Source organism: Podarcis cretensis (genome assembly GCF_951804945.1).
Source record: "Podarcis cretensis genome assembly, chromosome: 1".
NCBI lineage: Eukaryota > Metazoa > Chordata > Lepidosauria > Squamata > Lacertidae > Podarcis > Podarcis cretensis.
The window spans coordinates 7772128-7797787 of NC_137170.1; the positions used below are offsets into that span (position 1 = coordinate 7772128).

A 25660-nucleotide genomic window follows, 5' to 3' on the forward strand; every position below is an offset into this window, starting at 1 on the left:
AGAAAGGAGGTTTTTCACCTGTATGTGATGTTCTTTAAAGGGTCATCTGTGCAGTCACACAGATAGGGATGCTGCTCTTATGCCGACTCTCATTTGCAACCTACCTAGCACTCAATCTGAGGAGCTAGCACTCAGGCTTCTTCCCTCAAGAGGAAACTTTTCCTCTTCAAGGGGTAGGAAAAACATCTTTCTGCTGCATTCCTTCATGACCACCACAGGAATACCCCTTGTAAACATGGGAGGTGCTAGCAACAGAGACGGAGAGTGGGTTTGTGAGTACAACAAAGACTCCTCAGAGGACATCTGTTAAAGACAAGCAAACTGCATTTTCTTCATCAACATCTTTTTGAGAGGCAACATAATACAGGATGGCAGCCCTGCAGCGGAAGCCTTAAACAGGAAAACATACTGCTGAGTTTGGCTCTATCACTGACTATATCTGCTGCTTTCATGTCCAAAGTGTAGCATTTTACAAGGGGTGGCAGGATGGATCAGGTACCTTAGTTGCATAGTTGTGGAATAAATATGCCATTGCAAGTAAGGGACAAGAAAGGAAGCCATGCCTCTAAATAACCTTTGACAATACAGTGGTACCTCCGGTTGCGAACGGGATCCGTTCCGGAGGCCCGCTCGCAACATGAAAAGCCCGCAACCTGAAGCGCCGTATCTGCGCAGGTGCACGGTATGATTTGGTGCTTGTGCGCATGCACGAAGTGTGATTTAGCGCTACTGCGCACGTGCAAGCAGCAAAACCCAGAAGTAAACCTTTTCGGTACTTCCAGGTCGCCGCGGGACGCAACCTGAAAAAACGTAACATGAAGCAAACGTAACATGAGGTATGACTGTACATGAGAGATTCTCCTAATACCAGAGGTAATATTTCTGGGTTAGCGGAGTCTGTAACCTGAAGCGTATGTAACCTGAAGCGTATGTAACCCGAGGTACCACTGTACCAGACTTTTAAAAGACATCTGAAGGCAGCCCTGTTTAGGGAAGCTTTTAATGTTTAACAGACTATTGTATTTTAATATTTTGTTGGAAACCGCCCAGAGTGGCTGGGGAAACCCAGCCAGATGGGCGGGGTGTAAATAATAAATTATTATTATTATTATTATTATTATTATACAATAGAATCAAGAGCTCATTACCAACTTCTGGCTGGTGCATAAACTATAACCATTAGTGGGCAGCAACAGACTTCTCATGGTCATTCATATATTGGTATCCTCATGATCAGACAACTGTAATGATCTGTATGTGGCGGTACCCTTGTACCTGGTTTAGGAGCTGCAGCAAGTAGAAAATGCAGCTGCTAGAGAAACCCAGTTTTACACATTTTACACTGGTGTTGAAAGACTGGCACTGGCTGCACATTAGCTAACAAGTTCAAGGTTTTGTGACTGACAGGATACTCAGGAGCACAAGAAGCTAACTTATAGTAAGTTAGACCACTGGGTATATCTAGCTTAGTATTGTCTACACTGACCAGCAGCAGCTCTCCAGGTTTCAGGCAGAGGCTGTCTCCCAGTCCTACCTGGAGATGCTGGGGAATGAACCAGGGGCCTTCTGCAGGCAAAGCAGATGCTCTGCCAATGAGCTGTGTCTAAGAAATAAATTCGTTTCAGCAGGGTTCTAAAAGCATTTCCATAGTCTGAAGAGGGACTATGAATGCACACATCTCTAAGATAAGGCAGATAATTACTGTAGGAAAACACCCTTCTCCGTCACTCTATGCACTGTAGAGAAAAAGAGCAGGGAAGAGGGGATTTAAAACCATTTAACTGAACTACTTTGGCAAGGCTCTGCTCCCACCACAGGAAGCTGTAATCTGAAGAGCTGGTGCTTCCCATCGTGGTTAATTATAAAAGGAAGAGAGACTGTGCAAAAGGCAACTGATAACTGTGGTAAACAATGGAGGCTATTTGTGGGATAAAAAGTAAAAGTCTTGACCACTCCACATCAACAAGGAACTCCAGAGTCTCAGCAACATCCGTCATAAGCATTCACATTTTAAAAACAAAATGATCTGGGACTTCCGGGTTAGCGCTGCCGATTAATGGCGGATTCCCTCCGAGCTCCGGAGGGAATCGGCTCCGCAGGATCGGGTCTTGTCCGCGCCGGCGACGCGGGGACCCTTAAAAATCACAGGCGCGGATGCCTGTGAACGTGGTGACTCGGCGGGCACCATTTGCGCCCCCCCAAACCGCGAAGGAGCCTTTTTAAAGGCTCAGGAACGGGGACGGGGGACGGCGCGGTGCTGTGAGTCGATTGCTCCTTCTGCGGAGCGAAGCCGCATGCCATTGCCGGAGAAGCGCTGACTTTTTCCTTGAAACATTCGGACTCAAAAACAAGAACCCGTGAGTAAACATGGAATTTGGATCTTAAACAAATTTTTCCTGAATTGGGAACGAGCGGGGAAGGGTTAAAAAGGAAGTCGCCCCCCCCCCCCTTTGAGTAGATATTCTAACGCAAAGAGCTTGCAACTTAAGGTCGAGAGAACTTTAAAAAAAAAAAAAAAAAAAAAACTTCACGGCTTGACGCTATAAACTTTACCGGAGGATAAACTTGACGTTTGGAGCTAAAGTTTCACCCCCCCCAGAACCCGGGGACGCCCCGTGAGAGAACCTGTTGAGGAACTATTGAAGATTTTGACAGCTGTCAAAATAGCTGTCAAAAGGAAAGGATAAAGGGAACTTTGTCTTTGTTGCATCTGCTGGCTATATTTGTTGCAACTTCTAGAAAATAAGGGAGAGCAGCTACAAATTAACTTACTGACTGGTTTTTAAACTGAGAGACACTGTAAAAATGGCTGAAAGAAGCAATAATCAGACTAAACTCAACAAAATACTGGCTCTCCTGGGAAAGTTACAAGATCAGACAGATGTTTTGACTACAAATGCGAACACCCTGGCCTTGGCAGTAAACAACATTGCTGAAGCTGACAGGGAGTGGAGGCAGGAAGTTCATATACATCAACAACAAGAGGAATTTGAGAGTCACGAGACTGTGGATTTTGAGGAAAAGGAAGGTGGACTGGTAATTTTGCAGATGTCAAGGGAGAATTACAGCTTGGGGCCTGGCATGCAGACAACAAAGGAGAATAAAAACTTGAGGTGGAAAGTTTGGACTGAGTTGGAAATTGCAAATTTGAGAGTGGAGCACCTCATTAGCATTAATCTTAAATATGGAGGGCCAACTGGAAAAATCATGGATCTTGTTGGGTCAGAGCCCCTTCGAGCCTTGGGGCTTAACCTAAAGGACTATCCAAGAGGCCGGCAGAGAGGAACTGAGGGTGACTTGAGAGCCTTGGACGTGAGATCTCCAGGTTAAACAGTATTGATTGATGAACATTTATTGGGGACCAAACCGGGAAAGGGGGTTTGGAGTTTGATAATCCAAAGGGTACAGAATTCTTAATTACTTACTTTTAATTTGTTTTGATATTTGTATGGAAGTTGGGAAAGCTATGGAAGGGAAATATTGACTTTAAGAAATATGTTAAAGAATAAGAAATGATGTATAAGATGTTTAAGATTAGATAAGCTAAAATTGGTGTCTAAAATGGTTAAAAGGAAATGAAAATGAGGAATGTAATAATAATTTTATGGAAGAATGAGGAAAGGTAAAATTACAGTATGTCAAAATTATTAAGTTTAAGGTTGAGAATTAAGTAATAAGGATTTGCAGGACTAATAACTTGAACTGGAATACAAGAAGGGGAGGGGAGAGGAGGTCTAAGAAAGAAGTTATATGAAAATAAGCAATTGAAATTTCATTTGTTTTTAATTGTTTTCTTTTTCTAAATTTTTGTATTTTCTGTTATTTTTTCTTTTTTTGTGTGTGTGTGTCTATGTGTATTATTGAAATGCTAATAAACATTTATTAAAAAAAAAAAAAACAAAATGATCTGGAACACAGGCTTTGGAGACAAGGCAGTGCATCACTGGCCCATGCAACTGCAGGATGTCGGCATACACACAAGTGTGGGAAACAGATCTCCAATAAAGCTCAAGCTCCCTTCACCCCTTCACACGTGGGTGCTGCTCGCCCGGTGGCCTGAATTGTGCCAATAATAATAATAATAATAATAATAACAATAATAATAATAATTTATTATTTATACCCCGCCCATCTGGCTGGGCCTCCCCAGCCACTCTGGGCAGCTTCCATAGAAACCAAAAATACAGTAAAATATCACACGTTAAAAACTTCCCTGAACAGGGCTGCCTTAAGATGTCTTCTGAATGTCAGGTAGTTGTTTATCGCTTTGACATCTGATGGGAGGGCGTTCCACAGGGCGGGCGCCACTACCGAGAAGGCCCTCTGCCTGGTTCCCTGTAGCTTTGCTTCTCGCAATGCATTTTTCAGCATTGATAGTGGAAGTACATGCAGAAGACCTAAGTACAAGAAGCTGTCCTAAGTATCTTCACAGAACTCTGAACTTCACTCACTTCTGCATAGTGACAGCACTGCCCTGTCACTATTTCATGACTTAACCCAGAAAGTGCACCCAGTCCAGACAGGGCAACTGGCACGTGCATCAGATTCTTCCCATGAAAATCAAGCAGCCACCAGAAAGAACCATGCTCACAAATGGTAACATTCTATGTTTAATTCAAACCCTGGTATTATGGACTGGGTGGGGGAAATGGGAGGGTTTGAGTATCATAATCAAACAAATTCTCAGCAGCTTTCAATACCATTGACCATGATATTATTCAGCCTGCTCTAGATAGGGTCACATGCCTTATGACAGAGAGGGGCTGTAGTTTAGGGTTCCTCCTGGATCAATAATAATAATAATAATAATAATAATAATAATAATAATAATTTATTATTTATACCCTGCCCATCTGGCTGGGTTTCCCCAGCCACTCTGGGCAGCTTCCAACAAAAGATTAAAATACATGAATCCACTGCTTTTACCTGAGGCACAGACAGCCTGGGGGACACAAAGTACATTCCATCAGTTTAGGCTGATGACCCAACTACAACACTATCTGGGTAAGGATTTCTGACAGCAGTAATCTGTGTTATGGTAACGTAATGATTGGATTACTGCAGGGTGCTTTACGTGAGGCTGCCTTTGAAGACTGTCCAGAAACTGCAGCTAGTACAGAATGCAACCACCCAACTGACAAGTCTCTAGGCAAGCCAAATATAACACTGACTCTGCCACAGCTGCACTGGATGCATGCCTATTTTCAGGTCCAGTCCAAAGTGATGGTTTTGACCTATAAAACCTTGTGAAGCTCAGTTTTCCAAAATGCATCTTCTGATATGAACCTACCAAGGCCCTTTAGTCTTCAGCCGAGGGAAGTGTAGAAGATGGCAAAAGAGAGAGAGGGCCTTTTCAGTTGTAGCTCCCCTCTTGCGCACCATAATTAATATCCTTCAGGTATCAGGTAAAATACAGTGGTACCTCGTGTTATGTACTTAATCCGTTCTGAAATTGCTCGTAACATGAGGCGTGCTTTCTCTAACGGCGCCTCCCTCTGCTGCCGCGCCGCCGGAGTGCAACTTCCGCTAGCATCCCGGGGCAAAGGTCGCAACAAGGGGCATCTATATGGTATTGTATTGTTCTTTTTCATTGTTTTACATTCCTCTAATTGTGCAAGTTCCATGGAAAAGTCCCTGATGTTGGGAAAGATGGAGGGCACAAGGAGAAGGGGACGACAGAGGACGAGATAGTTTGATAGTGTTCTCAAAGCTACCAGCATGAGTTTGACCAAACTGCGGGAGGCAGTGGAAGACAGAAGTGCCTGGCGTGCTCTGGTCCATGGGGTCACGAAGAGTCGGACACGACTAAACGACTAAACAACAACAACAATTGTGCAAGTGACTTGGAGAGTCTGTATGCAGTAAGGTAAAGGTAAAGGTACCCCTGCCCGTACGGGCCAGTCTTGACAGACTCTGGGGTTGTGCGCCCATCTCACTTAAGAGGCCAGGGGCCAGCGCTGTCCGGAGACACTTCCGGGTCACGTGGCCAGCGTGACATCGCTGCTCTGGCCAGAGCCAGAGCCAGAGCCGCACACGGAAACGCCGTTTACCTTCCCGCTGGTAAGCAGTCCCTATTTATCTACTTGCACCCGGAGGTGCTTTCGAACTGCTAGGTTGGGCAGGCGCTGGGACCGAGCAGCGGGAGCGCACCCCGCCGCAGGGATTCGAACCGCCGACCTTTCGATCGGCAAGTCCTAGGCGCTGAGGCTTTAACCCACAGCGCCACCTGCGTCCCCGTATGCAGTAAGCGACTTCTAAATTGAATAAACTACTTTGTAAACTGCTTTGAGGGTTATTGTTGTTTACAATCAAGCAGTGCATAACTTCTGTGAAATAAATAAATGCCAACAACGGCAAACAACAACTTAGTAAACAGAAGGCAGCTCCATTCAGAGGAATTATTGAACCAACAAGCAAGCTAATGTCCTGCCTTAATTTGGAATCATTACACAATGGTGGCCCCTTTGATGAGGATGATCACCATTCCTACTAAACCACGACTGCCCATGATGGTATTTATCTAGTTTATGCTGTTTTTAATAATAATTTTAATAATAATAATAACAATAACAAAAAGATAGGAGAGGGGTTGGAACTTGAACCCACCTTTCCTAGTTGCTGAGGCACAATTCAAGCTGTGGTTTTAACTTGAAGGCCTAAGAAACTTGAAGCCTGAACAGTCAGTCATCTGTTCCTTCATCATTATCTCTGCTTAGGGAAATCCAACACCACAAGGGCGGGCGAGCAAGTTGGTAAACATCAGAGTCCAGGCATGTGAATGTTACAGGTATAAACCGTGGAAAAAGACGCCCAGCTTCTAGTGTCTTGTCACCCGGAGGTCTCTTTGCTCCGAGTCAGACACAGATCTTTTACTGCCTCATATTACATTTTCCCATAGCTTCAAATACGGGGTATCATTCACTAGACTATACTGAGTCTTCAGAAGGTAAGATGAGAAACAGTCCTGATTATAATCTCTCACTTTATGAGTGCAACATACAAATGGTGCATACCAAAAAAAGGAGCACTCAAGGCTCCCCGCCCCAACTCTAAGCCGTTTCCCCCCAAAGCTTAGTTGAACTTCAACCTTAGCCTGATTGGTACCTTCTGGGCAACACAGTATCTCGTGGTATGCATTTAACTACTAGGAATGTTTACATCATGATTTGCATTTGCACTTCCTCCTCCACCACCAATATTTACTGTGTTTACATCTTAGAGAGGTTTGAAAACAATGAAAAGATCTCCATAATAAAAGCATGTGGAAATAAAAAGGCTGCATGAAGTGTCTTTAAACTCAGTGCCTGCTCCCCAGAAAGCCATTGGTTTCCCTATCTGACTGCTCTGCTGTAGCCACGAACTAATCGGAGCACTCAGGAGGCTACATTTTAGGCAACTCGTTGAAAACAAAAACCTTGAAGCCTGACAGTATGATATGGTTGGAAACACCAGCCCACCTTGCTCAGTTTCATCTGATGCCATTCTCAAGCGAACGGTTTCCATTAATTACAATATTATATCTCAGTCGGGAAGTAAAGGTAGCATGCACAGCTGAACCCTTATTAGCAGGAACTGTAGATTAGGGAAGGATAGGTTTCCCACCCTGTTTTATTTCTAAGTATTAATTCTAATTAATGCAGTATTAATTGTAAGAGCAATTAAGTAAATGAAGTATTTGTGCAACTGTAAATAGAAGCAGCAACTTCATTTTGCATACCAGATGGAATATACACAACAGATAATCACCAATCACTGATGCTACATAACCTCAAAACATCCTCCATTCATACCAGAGTGGGCTTGAAAGTCCTTGGAGACTTAACTGCCACGCAGCGATCCCTCTTGCTGTTCTGGCTTCTGGGATTCAGAATATTTTTGTCTTGTTTTCTCCTCCAAAAACTAGGTGTGTCTTATGGTCTGGTGCGTCTTATAGAGCGAAAATACGGTAATTTACATATTCAGAAGGTTCCAGGAAGGTACTTTCAGGAGACTCCAGAAAGAGGACAATCTTCTTGAGTAAAAAGTAATTTAGTTTAATGAGCAAAAGCTATTACTTGTTGTAAATAAAATACAGTCACACTTGGGGGGGGGGGGTATTCAGTAGCTCAGAAAGGGGCATGAAAGAGCAGGTAGCAAGCATTCTGAGCACCAGGAAGCCTCAATAGCCATAGCCAGAAGGTGCTAAAGACAGTCAACCTGAAATCAGCCTGCAATCCATGTTTTGCCCACCCACATTTTGAATGAGTTGTTCCTCAGTGTAAGCAGTTTTCCTCCCACAAGCCTTTCTGGGGCTTTGAAAAACAAGCACGATTACATATTCATTGTGTTTAATGAACATGCCTCGAGGCCCTTTTTCTTCTGTATTCAAGAACAAGGTTCCTTCAACTGCCTTTCCGCCACCACCCTCTTAGTAGTACTGTAAAACTGGTGCACTTTGTGGTGCTACAAGCACCACATCATCTGTGTAATCCCAAAACACCTCCACAAGTTTGATCACCGAGAGCAATAGCCTCTGGCCAGGATGCCGAGCAAATTCTTTGCCCTCAATTCCCCATGAAATGAAGAGAATATGGGCAGGGGAATCTCATGCCACACTGAGCATGCAGAAAATGCAGAAGATCATGTCAGCTCAAAACTTCAGCACATTGTGAAAGGTGTGGAAGGGATCTCCCCAGCTTTGGAAAGGCAGAAGCAGCAAAACAGACAATGGATTGCCAAGAATATCCAAGAGAGTTTATGGTTGCAGCTTCCAGTGCAGAGAGCCAGTGTGGTGTAGTGGTTAAGAGCGGTAATCTCCTAATCTGGGGAACCAGGTTCGCGTCTCCGCTCCTCCACATGCAGCTGCTGGGTGACCTTGGGCCAGTCACACTTCTTTGAAGTCTCTCAGTCCCACTCACCTCACAGAGTGTTTGTTGTGGGGGAGGAAGGGAAAGGAGAATGTTAGCCGCTTTGAGACTCCTGAAGGGAGTGAAAGGCGGGATATCAAATCCAAACTACTACTTCTTCTTCTTCTTCTTCTTCTTCTTCTTCTTCTTCTTCTTCTTCTTCTTCTTCTTCTTCTTCCTATGCTTTTAAAAGACAAAAATTCAGCAGGCGAAACTTTTTCCATATTGTATCTCCAGAAATCTTCAGCTGTTGTATTTCTCCTTTTCAAAAAAGAATAGAAGTCTGTCTGGAAAAGAAGCTTCTCATCCCTATTTAGGGTGCTTTCAAGTTGCTTTCAACAATATGGCTCTCATTCCTGAGGGTATCCGAAAAGATGACTGTGCACCGCAGAAGCATTAATGGACTAGGACACAGCCATTCTTTGCTCCAATGAATATTGCATCACACACTCTTACAGATTAGAAAGCAGTGATAACTCTTCTTATGAGGGCTTGCAAAAAAATTCCCCTTTGAACTTTGAGAAGAAAAAAATCCACAGCTACTGGGTTCAAAAAAATTTCCATCACATGACATGCTTCTTAGACTTAACAGTAATCTCTTAGACCAACCATGCCCAAAGGTTTACTAAGTCCACAAACACAATTTTGCCTTTGTTTTGGGCTTTGCTGGTAGTTTCAGACTCTGCCCTTGGAAATAAACCCTCTCTCACCCTCTGTATGACATGAGACAAAAAAAAAGATGCAGCACATGTTCCATGTTTCTGTGTAAGCACAAAAAGGTGACCACAGAACTGGTAGAAATGTAATGTATTTAATATCTCAGCTTTCTTTTTTAAGAAGTATTTTAGCCCTTATGGTTACAAATATATGTTTAAAACTTGTGCAGGCAAAATGACTATGACCGCAAAAAACAACAACACACCTATGAAAACACCACTATTAAAGAGACACACAAAAATAAGAGAGCCTGAAAATAAATATAATGCAAAGCAAAACTAGGCCCCTAAAAACTCCATCTATATGTTACACGAAAGATCCAGAATTTGATCTACCAACTTCTTTATTTCTTATTTATAGTTTTTATCTTACTGGAAAAGGAATCAGTCTCAAATACTCTGAAAGGGTTCAGGACAAGGGTTCAGATGAGTGGCATAAATAATAAGTGTGGTGGTGGTGGTGTTGTTGTTGTTGTTGTTGTTGTTGTTGTTGTTGTTGTTGTTGTTGTTATCTGGCCCTCATTCAGCCCACCATTAAGTGCAGGCACACTGGCCCAGGGCTTGCATGGCTTCTCTCAATTCAGATATTCCAGAGAAATAGAGCTCAGTATCATCAGCACTCTAGTGACACATCTCCCTGAATCTCATAATGGCCACTCCCACCAATTTCATGTAGATTGGCGCCACCATAAAACCATGGCTAGGCTATGTTCAGGTGAAGAATACAGTGGTGCCCCGCAAGACGAATGTCTCGCAAGACGAAAAACCCGCTAGACGAAAGGGTTTTCCGTTTTGGAGGCGCTTCGCAAAACGAATTTCCCTATGGGCTTGCTTTGCAAGACGAAATGTCTTGCGAGTTTCTCCGACTTTCCCCCCCTTTCCCTAAGCCGCTAATCCGCTTATCCGCTAAGCCGATAAGCCGCTAAAAGCCGCTAAACCGCTAATAGCGCTAATCCGTCAATGGGCTTGCTTCGCAAGATGAAAAAACCGCTAGACGAAGAGAATCACGGAACGGATTCTTTTCGTCTTGCGAGGCACCACTGTAAATGGAAGCAGGGTGTAGCAATAAAGGCCACCCACTGAAACATTAACACATACAACAAACACCCTAAACAAACAAACACAACATGTTAATGGGCTTTCACACTAACAGCTTCTGAAGATGTAAAAAAACCCATTGTGCTTGTCAGATTTTCCTCAGTAGGGGAAAAGCTGGGCTGGATTGGCTGTTAAATAAAGTATGGGCTGGCAGTGCAAAAACTTCCAAGCACCAGAAGCACACAATTCCACAATAAACTCATGTCTGGAAGTTTCCTAAGCAAGCAGCTCTTTCCCTGCCTTCCTGCTGAAGCAGAAAGCTGGGCAGCGGTGCCACCTCAGCCTTGCGCCAGAAGGCAAAGACAACCATGGGAGCTACTGCTGGAGGGTTAGAGAAGGCGAAAGTCCTGCCAAATGATCGAGACAGCTGCTGTATTTCCAGCAGCTGCACGCTGGGACTTGGCACCACTGTATCAATCTGTACACCTGCCTTTAAAAGTTCTGTCCCACTAAAAAGGGCCCATAATCCTTAAGGCGGAGGAAAGACAGAGGAAATGTAGAGGCATGCAGACAGACAGACACAGTCCTAGGTTTTCCTCTCAGAAGCAAAAAAGAAAAAAGATGACACCAAAACAGAAAAAATAGAAAAAACAACTTCTAAGGTACACTGAATATTATTTATTTAGCCCATATGCATGGCTTTAATCACCCTCCCCTACAGAATCTAGAGTTCACACCCTGAGGATTGAAATATTCTAAGCCAGAGGTGCGAGAATCTGACCTATCCCACCCAACACGGGTCATTTTGACAGGCCGCCCACCTGTCAATCATGTAGTGTCACAATCTATTAGGTGACGCCAGAATACATATTTTTTTCAGATGCAGGCACAGCTCAAACCACACCTTGCATAACATGCTTGAATTTGAGCTGGTGATAAAAAGGAATATTTGTGCTTATAGCAAGCCCCACTGTGGGAAGGGATCAGCTTCCCTATGGAGTTCCTGAGCAGGACTCCTGTAGCACAGCAAATCCCTTCAGAGCTTACTGCAAGCCTCACTGGCACTGACAGCAATCCTCACTTGCCAAGGAACAATCAAGAGCACATTCTGAGAGTCCCAATTGTTATCTTGCAATCATCCCCAAACCTGGCATTACATGTGACAGGCATGGAGCAGGGCAGCGAGGTTTGGAGAAACAATTCCTCTTCAGTTCTTTGTGAATTAGGAGGACATAAGGCCCCCATCCACAGGGGCACTGGGGCAGGGCATATGCACCCCCTACACAATTTGAGTCCTCATTTTTCTCTTGACATGAGAAGACAGCTAAAGATATTGGGCATTATTATATATCAGTAGACATGAAATGTCCTGAAGTGATCCTGGAAAACCTACTAAGTTATATTAGCAACATACCAGCTCAGTAATTTTTAGGTCTGCTGAAAAACTTTCCTCTTACAGTACATTTTGGAAGCCTCAAATCCTTTCAGAACTTGAAACTCAGGTTATGCTCTTTTTGGCTTGAGGCAGAGCAGGGAGAAAGTGTGACATTCTACTCCAGTTATTGCATTAGTAATTCAATACAGACAACAGGCCAGAAACCTAATGTGGTTACGGCTCATGAGTTCCCAAACCTAGGGGAAAATAGGTAGCAGAGAACAGAAGACCCACTCTATCTTGTCTCACTCTATCCACCTTGCACATCTTTCCCATCCCTCTCACATGTACACACCCCGCCATAGGAAACCACATACACAATGGCAGAAAGGAAGATAAAGGGGGTTAGGGGTGGAGGAAAGGCCTGCCTACCTGCAAGGAAGGAATGTCAACTTTTTTCTAAATTACCGTATTTTTCGCTCTATAACACACACCAGACCATAACACGCACGTAGTTTTTAGAGGAGGAAAACAAGGAAAAAAATATTCTAAACAAAACAGTGGATGTATGATTTTTGTGGTTCATGCTGTGGCCACAGACGTGATCTGACAGTGAGTTTGGAGTAGCCCAATGCAAAAATCCTGAGGATCCATGTGGATTCATGCTTTGTAACCACGTTTTTGCACCACTACGACCCCAGGCAACAGTGGGTACGTGATTTTTTTGGTGCAAGATGTAGCCATGGACATGCTATGTGATCTGATGGTGAATTCGGGGTGACCCAGTGCAAAAATCCTGAGGATCCATGTGGATCCGTGCTTTGTAACTATGTTATAAGTGGGGAGGGAAGGAAAAGCACTCAAGGGACAAGGAGCACGCATGGGGTGTGTGGAGAAGGATGCTGCTAATAATGCTATTTAGCGAGCTGAGTGGGGAGGAGAGGGACAGAGAGCCTGCTTGCTTTAAAGTAGCCAACCGGACAGGCGCCGCTTACACTCGTGTAAGCGGCTCCTCTCCTCTCCCGCTTTGCTCCTTTAAAGCAAGCAGGCTCTCTGTCCCTCTTTCCTCCCCACTCAGCGGCTCTTCTCCCGCTTTGCTGTTTCAAAGCGAGCCACGGATGAGGGAAGGAAGGGGAACCATGAATCCTCTGCTCACAACTGCAGCAGATTCCACCCCCCCCCCCCGCCACCCGTAGGCATTCCCTCCATAACACACACAGACATTTCCCCTTACTTTCTAGGAGGAAAAAAGTGAGTGTTATGGTGCAAAAAATACGGTAAGCTGAAATAAGATGAAAGCTAACAAAACTTTTTTTCCTCTTAAGGGGCTCACGATGGCAAGGTAAGTGAAGAAAAACCAACCACATTGTTTTAAAAACAGCTGAGAAACTTTCCACTATGTATATGAATTGCAAAATTTATGCTCATAGTTTGCTGTTATCAGAAGTCACTAGCTGACTAGCATTATCAGAAAGGTCTACAGTGCACATTTTACTATCTTATTTAATTTTACTTGATGCTTTTGAATTATGGTGCTGGAGGAGACTCTTGAGAGTCCCATGGACTGCAAGAAGATCAAACCTCTCCATTCTGAAGGAAATCAGCCCTGAGTGCTCACTGGAAGGACAGATTGTGAAGCTGAGGCTCCAGTACTTTGGCCACCTCATGAGAAGAGAAGACTCCCTGGAGAAGACCCTGATGTTGGGAAAGATGGAGGGCACAAGGAGAAGGGGGCGACAGAGGACGAGATGGTTGGATAGTGTTTTCGAGGTTACCAGCATGAGTCTGACCAAGCTGCGGGGGGCAGTGGAGGACAGGAGTGCCTGGCGTTCTCTGGTCCATGGGGTCACGAAGAGTCGGACACGACTAAACGACTAAACAACAACAACAACAACAAAGCAGCAGCTAAGTTTGACTTTTCTTGGTAAGTGACTACAATTTGTTTATTTAACAAAATTTGTATACTGCTTAACTGTAATGAAAACCTCTAAGAAGTTTACATAGAACATAAAACGTGCATTTGAAATGTCAGGAAAACCAATGTTAAAAGCAAGTAATAAAAAGCATAATGATTAAGATATAGTGCTAAAAGTATAACCTAAAATTACAGATGAAAACACACATCAGTTCCACACATCTGGAGTACAATGAGGCGTATACTAAATCCACAAATCAGGTAGAACAACTACTCATATGCAATGCTGCCCAAGGCAGCTACTACAGTAGTAATGTCTAACTCAGTTACTGCATAAACCAAGAGAGCAGTAGAAATGTATTATGCAGTTCTATCAGAGATAAGGCAGAGAAATCATTCAGGTCCTTTGAGCATCTCAACAAGTTAGGAAAGAGCTCACCAATGAGTTGCCTTGAAGGTATATACTTATCTGTGTGGTGTAGTATATAATACAGTTGTACCTTGGTTCTCAAACAGAATGCATTCCGGGAGTTCGCCGGATGTTCGGCTTCTGAAAATTGTTCAAAAACCAGAACACTCACTTCCGGGTTTCGATCGTTCAGGAGCCAATTTGTCTGGGAGCCAAGGCATTTGAGATCCAAGGTACAACTGTATCCCCATTTGTACTGAAGAATAATGGAAAACTCACTTTGAAGTTTGAAGCCAAGAACAAACTCTGGCTACAGCTTGTCATTACTTTGATGCAACCCAGAGTATGGAACACATACAATGCTAAGAACAAACCATGGCTTAGTGCAGCAGCAGGAGGACTGAGGGAAGAGTAAAGTGGCTGTGACTTTCTTACTGTTCACTTGCTCCTTCATAGAATCATAGAGTTGGAAGAGACCACAAGGGCCATTGAGTCCAACCCCCTGCCATGCTAAATCATAGTTTAGCTTAGCATTGTGTGCCAACCAGGCCATTGCTATATGTAATAAAATTAAACTTAAAGAGGAGAAGTCCACAAATATCTAACTGTAACAGATTTGCAAGGAACTTTTCAACGGGCTGGGCCGATTGCAAATTTCAGTGAAGCCTCCGGGACTCCTCCTATCCAAAATACAGCCTCAGGGCTACAACTTGTAGAAGACTGTTCAAGCCAAGTGTGTGTGAAAACAATGCTGTCATTTTCTGCCCAGAGGCAATGTTCAGTTTAAATCCATTCTCAGATCTCTTCAAAAATTCTAAATCACAGTTCAAGAGGAGTGAACTGCTAGAATAATGTTTAAATTTAAAAGGCTCTGTTTCATTTAATATTTATTTTCCCTAGTGCAGCCAGATCAGAGTAAAAGTCTGGCAATTTAAGTTCAGATAAGCTACAGCAAAGGAAGCAAAGGCAAATAAGACATGTGCAGCACAATCCTATGGTCTTCTGTGGTGCAATGGGTCAGTGTGTCTGGCTCTTAACCAGAAGATTGGTGGTTCAAGCCCACCCAGGGATGGCTGTGGGCAGGATTCCTGCACTGCAGAGGGTTGGACTAGATGATCCTCAGGTCCCTTCTAGCTCTACAATTCTATGGTTCTGTGTATGTTTACTCTGAAGTATGGTAAATTCTATTTTTGAAATAAAATTAATTTTCAAGGTAAGTTTACAAAGGTATAGTCTGCATTTAGCCAGGAGCAAGTCCTAGTGAGTTCAATGTAATCCTCTACATGTCCACTGAGAAGAAAATCTGGGATCATGCCCAGAATGATTCTTATTGATTACCATTAAAAAAAATAAAATTCAAAGCTGTGGTGTTTCATTATGGACCCCACTTTTCCCTTCTAGGACACAGGACTGGTAAAAAGGGCAAGTCATTGACAGATTCATATATGGGCCCAAGAAAGAAAATAAGAACCAGACCATGCTTGGAAAAAAACCTAAACCATTTTTGTCTGCTCAGGGTCAGTTCTCACTTTTTTAAAAAAAGATAAATTCTTACAAGGCGCATTATGATCTAAAAGCAATTTACTGTGTCATGCATGAAGTATAATACACACATACATTTATTACATCTGTCTCTGAGCTAAAAGAAACCTTGTGAGCAAAAAGTTCTGCCATACACATAGATTCTTTTCTTGGAATCAGCTGGAGGTCTTGCAATTCCCATCTATCTTCAGACTGATTGATGTACATGTACCCTATTTCTTAAACTAAATACGGTAACTTGAGAAGCAAATCCTGAGCAGGGAGAAGAGGAGCTCTTTCAAAACATCCAAGTAGACTGAATATTTTGTCACTGCAGATGCGGGGGGGGGGGGGATAGGAAGTGCGGTTAGTCAGCATATCTGAAGTATCTGCATGTCTTGGAAGCCACAACCAAATAGTACTTTCCTGCAGCATACCAGCTTTCTGGTTTTGGCATATAAACTATAGGGGGTATTTTTAGGAGGGGGAGGGCACAGGTGGTAGATAAAACCAAAGAGGAGACTGATTCGATGGCCTCTGTTCTCTTTCCAGATCAATTAATCAGACTCGCAGAAGCAAAGAGGAAGTAGAATGTCTCAGTGTTGGGGGGGGGTGTGAAAAGAGAGAACAGTTAGCTATTACTATTAGAAAGGACATTACCAGCATATACGCTCACCAAAAAATAGCACTCCCACTGACCAGGGAATAAAACCATCATACTGTTAAGTCAGCCAGTCAAGGTTTCATCACATGGCTGCCTTGTATGAATACATGCAAATGTACTGAATAGGTAACAACACTGCACAAATAAAATAAGAACACCTGTGTTTTTAATGAGTGTCATCAAAGATGCAAGTAGTAAAATAAATGCTAGGGAGAAAACCATGGACCAAACAAAGAAATAAACTAAAAACGAAACACAGACAACTCAGTTGGATAATACAGGTGTTTGACCTGCAGGAAAACAGAGCTTTGCCTCTGTTAGTGACCTATCCAGTCAGTAAAAATGCACCGTGTAACAGTTCAATAAAACACTAATTTCTATCAACACCTACTGCTCCCAAGCATCTTCATGAACGTACTCACACAAACCCAACCCATCAATACAGACTTATTCATTTATATTCATTCACTATATAGATTTTCTTTTCCTTCGGAAAACTTCATACAGAAAAGAAAAGAAACCATAAATAGCAAAAGCTTTTATGGGTCTACCTTCATATGTTATAGCTTCTCAGCTCCAGGCTGAGAAGAATAATTAAGAATATTTATTACCCCTGAAGACCTATTTATTTATTTATTTGCATCTTTGTTACATTTGTATCCTGCCTATCAACCAAAAGGTGTTCAAGGTAGTTAAAACATCACCAATAACAAGAACACAAGTTAAAGAACAATTTCAACACAGCAGTCCAGAAGGAAGTGAGGAAAGGGAAAACAAAAGGTTAGGTGTTAGCAGCAACATAGAATTATCTTTCGGCATCCTGACTGGTGCTGGTGTTAGGGATTGTGTCCAGGTATGGCAAGCATGACTGGCAGACTGTGCAGTAATGTGCAGTGGCACTGGACTCTAGTGGGCATGTTGCAGTTCTTGCATTATGATGTTTAACTTTCTAATTTTAGGCGGAGGAGTGGGCAGGATGGTGCTGGCTGAGCACAGGATACCAAATAGCTGGTACAGTGGTACCTCTGGTTACGCACGCTTCTCTTTACACACGCTTTGGGTTATGAGCTCCACTAACCCGGAAGTAGTTGCTCCCGGTTGCGAACTTTGCCCCGGGATGCGAGTGGAAGTCGCACACCGGAGGCGCACTTTCACTAATGGCACCTCAGGATAAGAACCATTTCAACTTAAGAACGGACCTCCGGAACGAATTAAGTTCATAACCAGAGGTACCACTGTACTAATGTAACCAGGGGCACAACATTTCCCATTTTAGCTGGGCTGTAGCTCTAGAAGGCAGATTCTAAATCCCTTGAAATACATGTGCGCTGCATCACAGTATTACACCTGAGGAACAAAGTCAATCCTAAGGAGAAGCTTTTCAAGTGCCCTTTTAATATACTGTATCTTGCATAAAAATTGATTCTTTGAAGAGGGCTAGGGCAGTTTGAAAGTGTGTTTGTCGCCTACCGTAAATATTTCAGTATCCTCAAAGTATCCTCAATATGCAACGGTGGCCGCCAGAACCCTCATAGCACAGTACTGGAAAACACCAAAAATCCCAACACTAAAGGAGTGGCAACTTAAATTATCTGATTATTTGGAGCTGGCTAAATTGACACAGAAAATAAGAAATCAAAGAAGTGCAAAATTTAACAATGAATGGGATAAATTTAGGATATATATGGAAATAGAGACAAGGGGAAAATTAAAATGTTGATCAGAAACACATATGTACTTATAGAAATCACAGTAGGCATGAGATAACGCTTACTACGTAAAAAGTTTTATTAAGGAATAGACACAGCAGATAGATAAACAAGATAATAATTTCCGAAATCGAGATAAAGGGAAGTCGATCAATGTCATCAAAGTTGTATGTATTTCATGTTTTGTTTGTTTGTTTTTTTCTCTTTTTCTGTTTTTTCTTTTTCATTTTGTCTTTTGTATGTTTGTGAAATATATTTATGTCAAAATTTAATAATAAAAAATAAATAAATAAATAAAGTACTTTCATAGATAGAAAAAAAAAAAAAGAACTCTTTCAGAGCAATAGGCCACCAGCAGTACCTTTAGCTCTCCCCCTCCCTTTTTCTTTTTCTAAAAGCAAAGCAGCTAAAGGTATGCAGTCTATTTTAAACATTTATATATACTATAGAGGCAAACTATTGGTTGCCACTTACTTATTTTACTGCCTTTACATACTGCCTTTCTGCTGAGGAACCCAAGGTGGTTTACAATTAAAATGTTAAACAAACAAATGGTACAAAACATTTTGAGGCTGACTTCAGGAGCTGATGTCCAGGCCTGAGCTTCTTTTCTGCCTTCCCTTATGGCAGAGAAACCTGGGCTTCCATGCTTCTGTTACTTATACAGTGGTATCTCGGATTACATACGCTTCAAGTTACAGACGCTTCAGGTTACAGACGCTGCTAACCCAGAAATAGTGCTTCAGGTTAAGAACTTTGCTTCAGGATGAGAGCAGAAATTGTGCTGCAGCGGCACAGCAACAGCGGGAGGCCCCATTAGCTAAAGTGGTGCTTCAGGTTAAGAACAGTTTCAGGTTAAGAACGGACCTCCGGAATGAATTAAGTACTTAACCTGGGGTACCACTGTACATCCTACTGACTTTAAACCAGTGATTACTATATGAGGACAGAGATTGTTTTGCATCAGCAACATCATACCAGAAGTAAAAGTAAGCATGCACACTCAAACAGCATGCTTAAACTCACCACCCATTTTGATTCTTGCATCCTGTACTTTTCCATCCTTCTCAAGGATAAGCAAGGGGAAATAGATCCACATTTAAAGGCAAACCTACCCAATTCACACATTCTGAAACCATACAGAAACTGAAAGTCATCCTTTGAAATTTCCACTCCTTCTCCAAATCTTGCAATGCAGTTCTCCAACCAAATAATGCATACAAAAATATAGTGAGGTAAAGTGTGCATAAAAATGCATATAATTATTTTAATAATAAATTTTAAAAATGGCACTGTATTGGGAGGGCAATTGCTTTGCAAACATGTGTATATTATGGCAAATTTGCATGAAAAAGCTGGTGAAATTTCATGCCTTTTTTTTTTTAAGCAAACTGATGTGAACGTGTGTATAACTGAACTTAAGATTGGGAAGATGAGAAACAGATTCAGCCATCCTTAATACTAAAATAAAGTATTCAACTGACACTGTGTGCTTTGTCAGAAGCATTTTAAAAGTCTTAGTACCTTGCAAAAGACTTTTGAGTAACCTTAACAGTTATGGAACAAAAGAATTCCTCCTGTGGTTAAGAAACAGGAAACACAGAGTAGGAAAAAAAACCAACAGTTCAGTGCTATCCCTAGGGATTGATATTGGTGCCTATGCCTATTCACCCAAAGTTATATACTGGTATGTTTTAGAAACGTGCATGAACACACATACATGGATGCAGACTTGCTGACTAGCTAAGTCTCTTGCACTTCCTAAGTTTCATATCTGAGGCAGGCTGCTCTGCTTCCCAATTAGTGGACCAATGTATTATATATATTATCAGGAATAGGCAACTCTGCTGGATATTCTTACAAAGATGGTCCTTCTCAACTAGTTGTTTTACTGGTCTGGCTTAATTTACAGGAGCATGCATTTTCTTCATCACAGTATCAGCCACATAAAAGTATACTGTACAAGAAAGCCTTTCCCACACATTTACTACCACATTACTTATATTTACAAAGAATCAAGCTAGGCTACTGGGGAAAGGTCATTAAAATGCATTTACAGCAGCAATAACATGCTATTTTTGGCAAGTGTGCACAGTTCTTCCAGCTCAATTAATTTTCCCCAAGTTTACATTTGTACAGAGAACTATCCCTATACAGACATGTCTGAATGTGAAGCAGTCACTGAAGGGTAGAGATAACTCAATCAGACAGAAGGTCCGAAATTATTTCCTTTAGTATTACTACTCACTCACTTCAGTCTTCTTATATTTTTAAAGTTACTTCCAGCACAACCCGTCTGTGCTATTTAAGGGAAATTAGCTAGTTTTATTTGTTTCTTTGCTTGTTTGTTTATTATTAAACAGATCACTTTACTATATCTACAGTTCAGCAATTGTCACAACAAGATGCACTGTTATGATTACATTAACACCTCTAAACCACAAACAATTCAAGTTATTTCTAATCCTCCAAGGATGTGATTATCTCATTCAAAACCTTGTTACCTGGAGTTCTTCATTTTAAGGCACTGGTAATAGCATAAGATTACACAAAGATTACTTATTCTGTATTTTTTTTAAAGAATGCTGAACAGATGTTCAAGCTGTTCTGTGATTATTTCCTACTAATGATCCAATTCTGGGGGGGAAATAGCAAAATGCTATTTGTAGCACTGTACTGAATGATTAAGCATCTTGAAAAAAGAAGAGAGGAAGATGTTTTGAGTAAAACAACAACTTAAAATCTCCTCTTCTTTTTCCAAAATAGACTACTATAAATTGGTTCAGGCTCAAGCAGAAAACCTCACCCTCAATCTGCTCAACTGATTTTTATTGTCCAGATATTCTAGCCCTAATGGCACCTTGTGTTTCAAAACGTGGTTTGCTACAATCCAGCCAGGAGAGGATTAGATGTATCACTGGCATAGCTGAATAACTGTTTCAGTAAAAAGCATAAATCTTCTTTAATATCAGTGTTATTAATATTGGTGGCTGGTACTTTTATAAAATAATTAAAATTGTTATCAGTTATGTAGATATAGTTTAAAATATCAAATGCTTCACAACACACAGCTGGGGGAGGTGGGCTTTCTGGGGGGGGGGCACACAACACAAACCCCTAAATCCAACACTGAGGACTACTGAGAAAGGGGACACACGTTGCTTTTATTATTTCACAATGCAGTAAAATACAGCTACAGGATACATTTGTTCATAGAAAGCAATCAGTGAGAATATCCCTTAACAAATGTTTTGAAACTAAACCAAAGTTCAAATTGCAACCAAAGTGTCCTGCACCTCTGTACTTTCAATTACTATTAAAAACCACAACAGCTAATTCCTTTCCATTCCAGCTGTGACCAAGCAAGCAGCTGCAGCACAAAATGAATCTGTCCTACCTAATTAAATTAAGAATTTGACATTAAATGGGAGTTCCAGAAATGACACAACCTGAACAGCACAGCTGAGGTTCCCCCTCTGCTTTCAGCATGCCACCACTCCAAGTAAACCACTCTCTGCTGTTAGCAACTTAACATGGATTTTTCCACCTGAAACTGCTGAGATAAACAGCTTTGCCACATCTCAAGCCTTTCAAGTATTTGAAGTCGTGTTACATTTTCACAGCGATTGCTAAAATAATCCATTCCTTAGTAACCAGATTTTGACAGATTCCTTGTGCTGCCAAACACAGAATAGTGTTAAGAAACTCACACCACAGGCTACAAAGGTTTACCAAGAACAGAAGGCTAAAGTAAGAGCAGTTTTCTGCTGCTGGCTTTGTTTCAAGCCCACTGATCCCGTATCCTTTCGGATATGTCCAAAAACAGCTAATGCTTACTGGAGTGTACTCCACAGCCTTATTTCCTAGGCGGGGTGGGTTTTCCATGCAGAGGACTATGCCTCACAGAGTGTTTAATGCTTTGTTTATTCGATCAAACAAGTTCACTTGCCCGCTGTACATCATATGCACGCTCAGCTATCGAGATTAAACACACTTGCAGGGCTCGCTGGGGCTCAGTGAACATGGGCTTAGATGCCTTACGTTCAACATCAGTTTCTGTGGCACTCAGCAGCGAGGCTCCAAGCTAGAACAGCAGGGCTGAAGCATAACACCAAGCGGATTACACAAATAACCCCCTCCCCATGAACTGGCAGTGAAGGAGGAGTGTTGTCCATCTCTTATATATCCCTCCCCCCCCCCCCCATCTGCCATCCACTATGCATCAGCAACACCACATAGCATCTGGGGAAACAAAACAATGTCTATCACAGTAAATAATACACTGCCAGGAGTCAGGAAGTGGATGGTACGAAGCCTTTAATTACAAAGAGCATCATAAAGGCAGGGAGTAGCCATCTGCAGACTAGGATCTGTGCAGAGAGATGGATAATCTCCTTTTGCACATTCCTCTGTATGTGACGAACTTAGAAAAAGAGAGTCTGTCACCATCTCTGCTGCTGTCATATTGCATACTTGGGAACGTTGCAAGTTTTCTTTGAGATCCGTCCAAGCTGGAAGCAGCTCCTGTATCTTACGACACTGATAGCTTTCTCCCTTGCCCTGAAACAGTGGCATGCCTGAGAGGGCTAAGCACACAGCCCTCAGCTCTACTGCTCCCATGTAACAAGCCAAGCTATTATGCCTGGCAATCCTGCAGGCTCAGCCAAGATAGGAGGGGGAATTCAGTCCTAGATACATATTAGGCCAGAGGCAAACACAAGCTCCAAGGGAACTGACTAAGCTGTGGGTCAAGGATTAACCAAAGTACATGTCCTCCTGACAAGCTGCGACTAACGGCTGCAGAAAGCAAGCCCCCCCCACACACACAATTGTAGGGCCACACAACCAGTCCCTAAACCCAACACACACACAAAAGCACAAAAGGCATGCTTATTGGCCAAAGTTTAAGAAGTCCGTTGAATCCCCTCCTCACTTCACCCTGGGGGTGTTTTCTTCCTGAACAGTGCACCCTCCCACATCCTTGCATCCCAGGAGAAAATGAGGAGCAGGCAGCTGGAGGATCAGCCCCCCTGTTAATGAATGGGGGCTCCTCTTCTAAAGCCAAACATGAACGAAGCAACTTTAGGATCTGTCTCTATCTGTGAACTTCAAGCACAAAGCATACAGGGCCCCAGGCGTGCTAGCACCTGCCTGCCCCTCCCTCTGCGCCCTTTCCACCCCTCCCACATGCAAACTACTCCTACCCCTCAAGCACACTCACTAATCCTCCTGCCTCCCCCCTCTGCTTACTTCTCACACAGACTAGACCCCCCTTTAGCTTCTTTCCCTTTGCAGGGGGTGTTCCTCCAGCCACCAAACTCCTCTTTACCTCCTCCCTGCCAGCTGACACACAAGACTCCTCTCCCCACAACGAACACACACACAAGCCTGGCAGATGTCTTTCCATCCCACCAACAGCCCCCAGAGGCTTTCCTGCTTCCAAAAATTAAAGGGGGGGGGGAGGGAGAAAGATGTAATTTTCCAAGGGAAAGCAATCTCACCCCCACCCTCACCCCAAGAGCTAAACACAATCTTTTCCAACCATCCTTTCCCGAGATCCCTTTGCATCTCAAAGGAAACAAATAGTCGTAGAAACAGATATATTACTACTATTTTATGCCATAGATGGGTGGGAAAGAACACAGGAGATTAACACATATCCTCCCTAACGCTCCCCATCACTTTAGGGGTCTCTCTCATGGGGCACGTCTGGGTCTCACTCCAGAGTCATTTCCCAGGGGAAACCCTTCTTCTCTTCCCTCCCCCCCCCCCCTGCACGTTCCTCACCTCCACCCCTCCCTTAATTGGGGAGAAAGGGATCCCCAATAAGACCCCCCCCGCCCAATATATTACAAACACACACACACACAATCTACACAAACACACAAGGGTCCTAGCACCCCTCGTGGGCACTCTCTCTGAACAATCCCCCCCCAAAAAAACCATGTGGGGGTGCCAGCAGCCCTCGCCCAACAGAACCCTCCCCCCCCCCCGTTTTCTCCAAGACAAATAAGACCCCCCAAGTATCTCTGCACTTCATCAACACACCCAGGCCAACTCTAAGGGCCTCCCCCCCCCCCAAAAAAAAAAAAACAGGGTCAGGAAAGCACCAAAGGACACCCCACTACCAGCATCACGTCCCCCCCCCCCGTTACTCAACACACCCTTCAAAAAAGAGGAGGGGAGAGAGAGACCCCAATCTCTGAACAAAACCCCACCAACACAACAGAACGACACACTTTCACACATTGTGAATTCACAAGAGGGGGATCCCTCAACAAGGCCGATCAATCACAACAGGCACCCCCATAGTAAATTAGTCACCCACCCCTCAAAAAGGACAGCCGCCCCCTCTCGAATTTAAAGCCCCCTTTCTATCATACACACACACAAAATGGGGGTCACCCCACAAACAAGCCTCTCTCTTAAAAAAAACATACACACACAAAACACCACCAGGCAGGATTCCTCAGGAAACACGCACAAACACGTGAACGCGCGTTCACACGACACACACAATAGAGGGGGGGGCCCACAAACAAACAAACAAACAAGGGTCCGCGCACACACACACACACACACACACCGCAACGGCACCACCGGCGGGAGTCCTCGCGAAACACGCGCACACACGTGAACGCGCGTCCACACGAGACACACACAAACACAGAGGTGTGCGCGCGCGTCGACTCACCCGAGCACCACGAGCTCCCCATATTTGACGGGCTCCTTGTTGGGCGCGCAGTGCTCCTCCTGGCTGGGAGAAAACATGGGGCCGCCGCCTCAGCCTCCGCTATAATCCCATGCGGGGCAACAACAACAACAACCACAACCACAACAACAAAACCTGACGGGGGGCGGGTAAAACGAAGAATAATAATTTATTCTTGTTATTTATCTATATAAAAAAGAAGTCCGTCCGGCGTCTCTTTCTTCCCCTCCGCTTCTCGGCCCTCTTTCTCTCTTTCTTTCTCTCTTTCTTCCCTCAGTCAGTCGCTCGGTCGGTCGAAATCGTCCCCCGCTTCCCCCCACTCTTCGCGCGCCCGCCCGCCGCGGACTCCGCGCTCTTCCCTCCTCAGCGACAACAGCCCCCAACTGCCGGAGGGGGAGGTCGGGAGAGACCAAGTCAGTAAGCGCCGCCTCCGAACAGGGGGAGGGGGAGGAGGAGGCGTGGAATGGCCCCGCCCCCTCGGCTCTCAGCCTCTCCTTCGACACCCCCCCCTCCGTTCCCGGCCCCAAAGCCGCGATGGTATCGTCCGCTCTGTTATGTAAACAGAGGAGTAAAGGGGAAGGGAGGGGGAGGCGCTTAAAGGGCCCGCCGCCTCTTAAAGTCAATGCCGCCTTTCATAAACCATAGGGATAGGATTGGGAGTGGGCGAGGAGGAGGAGCGCCCCCTATGGGCGACGTTGGAAACTGCGTGAAATTAT

At 43.6% G+C, this 25660-nt stretch overlaps 1 protein-coding gene across 1 annotated transcript in view; it reads right to left on the reverse strand.

Annotated features, from left to right (window-relative positions):
• The window catches only part of PELI2 (pellino E3 ubiquitin protein ligase family member 2), an 80228-nt gene extending 54900 nt beyond the window's left edge, over nucleotides 1–25328 (reverse strand). Inside the window, exon 1 of the mRNA XM_079954148.1 lies at nucleotides 24927–25328. Coding sequence (XP_079810274.1) covers nucleotides 24927–25003 — 77 coding nt within the window. The 5' untranslated portion in view covers nucleotides 25004–25328. The remainder of the gene's footprint in view (nucleotides 1–24926) is intronic.
• Nucleotides 25329–25660: the final 332 nt, after the last annotated feature.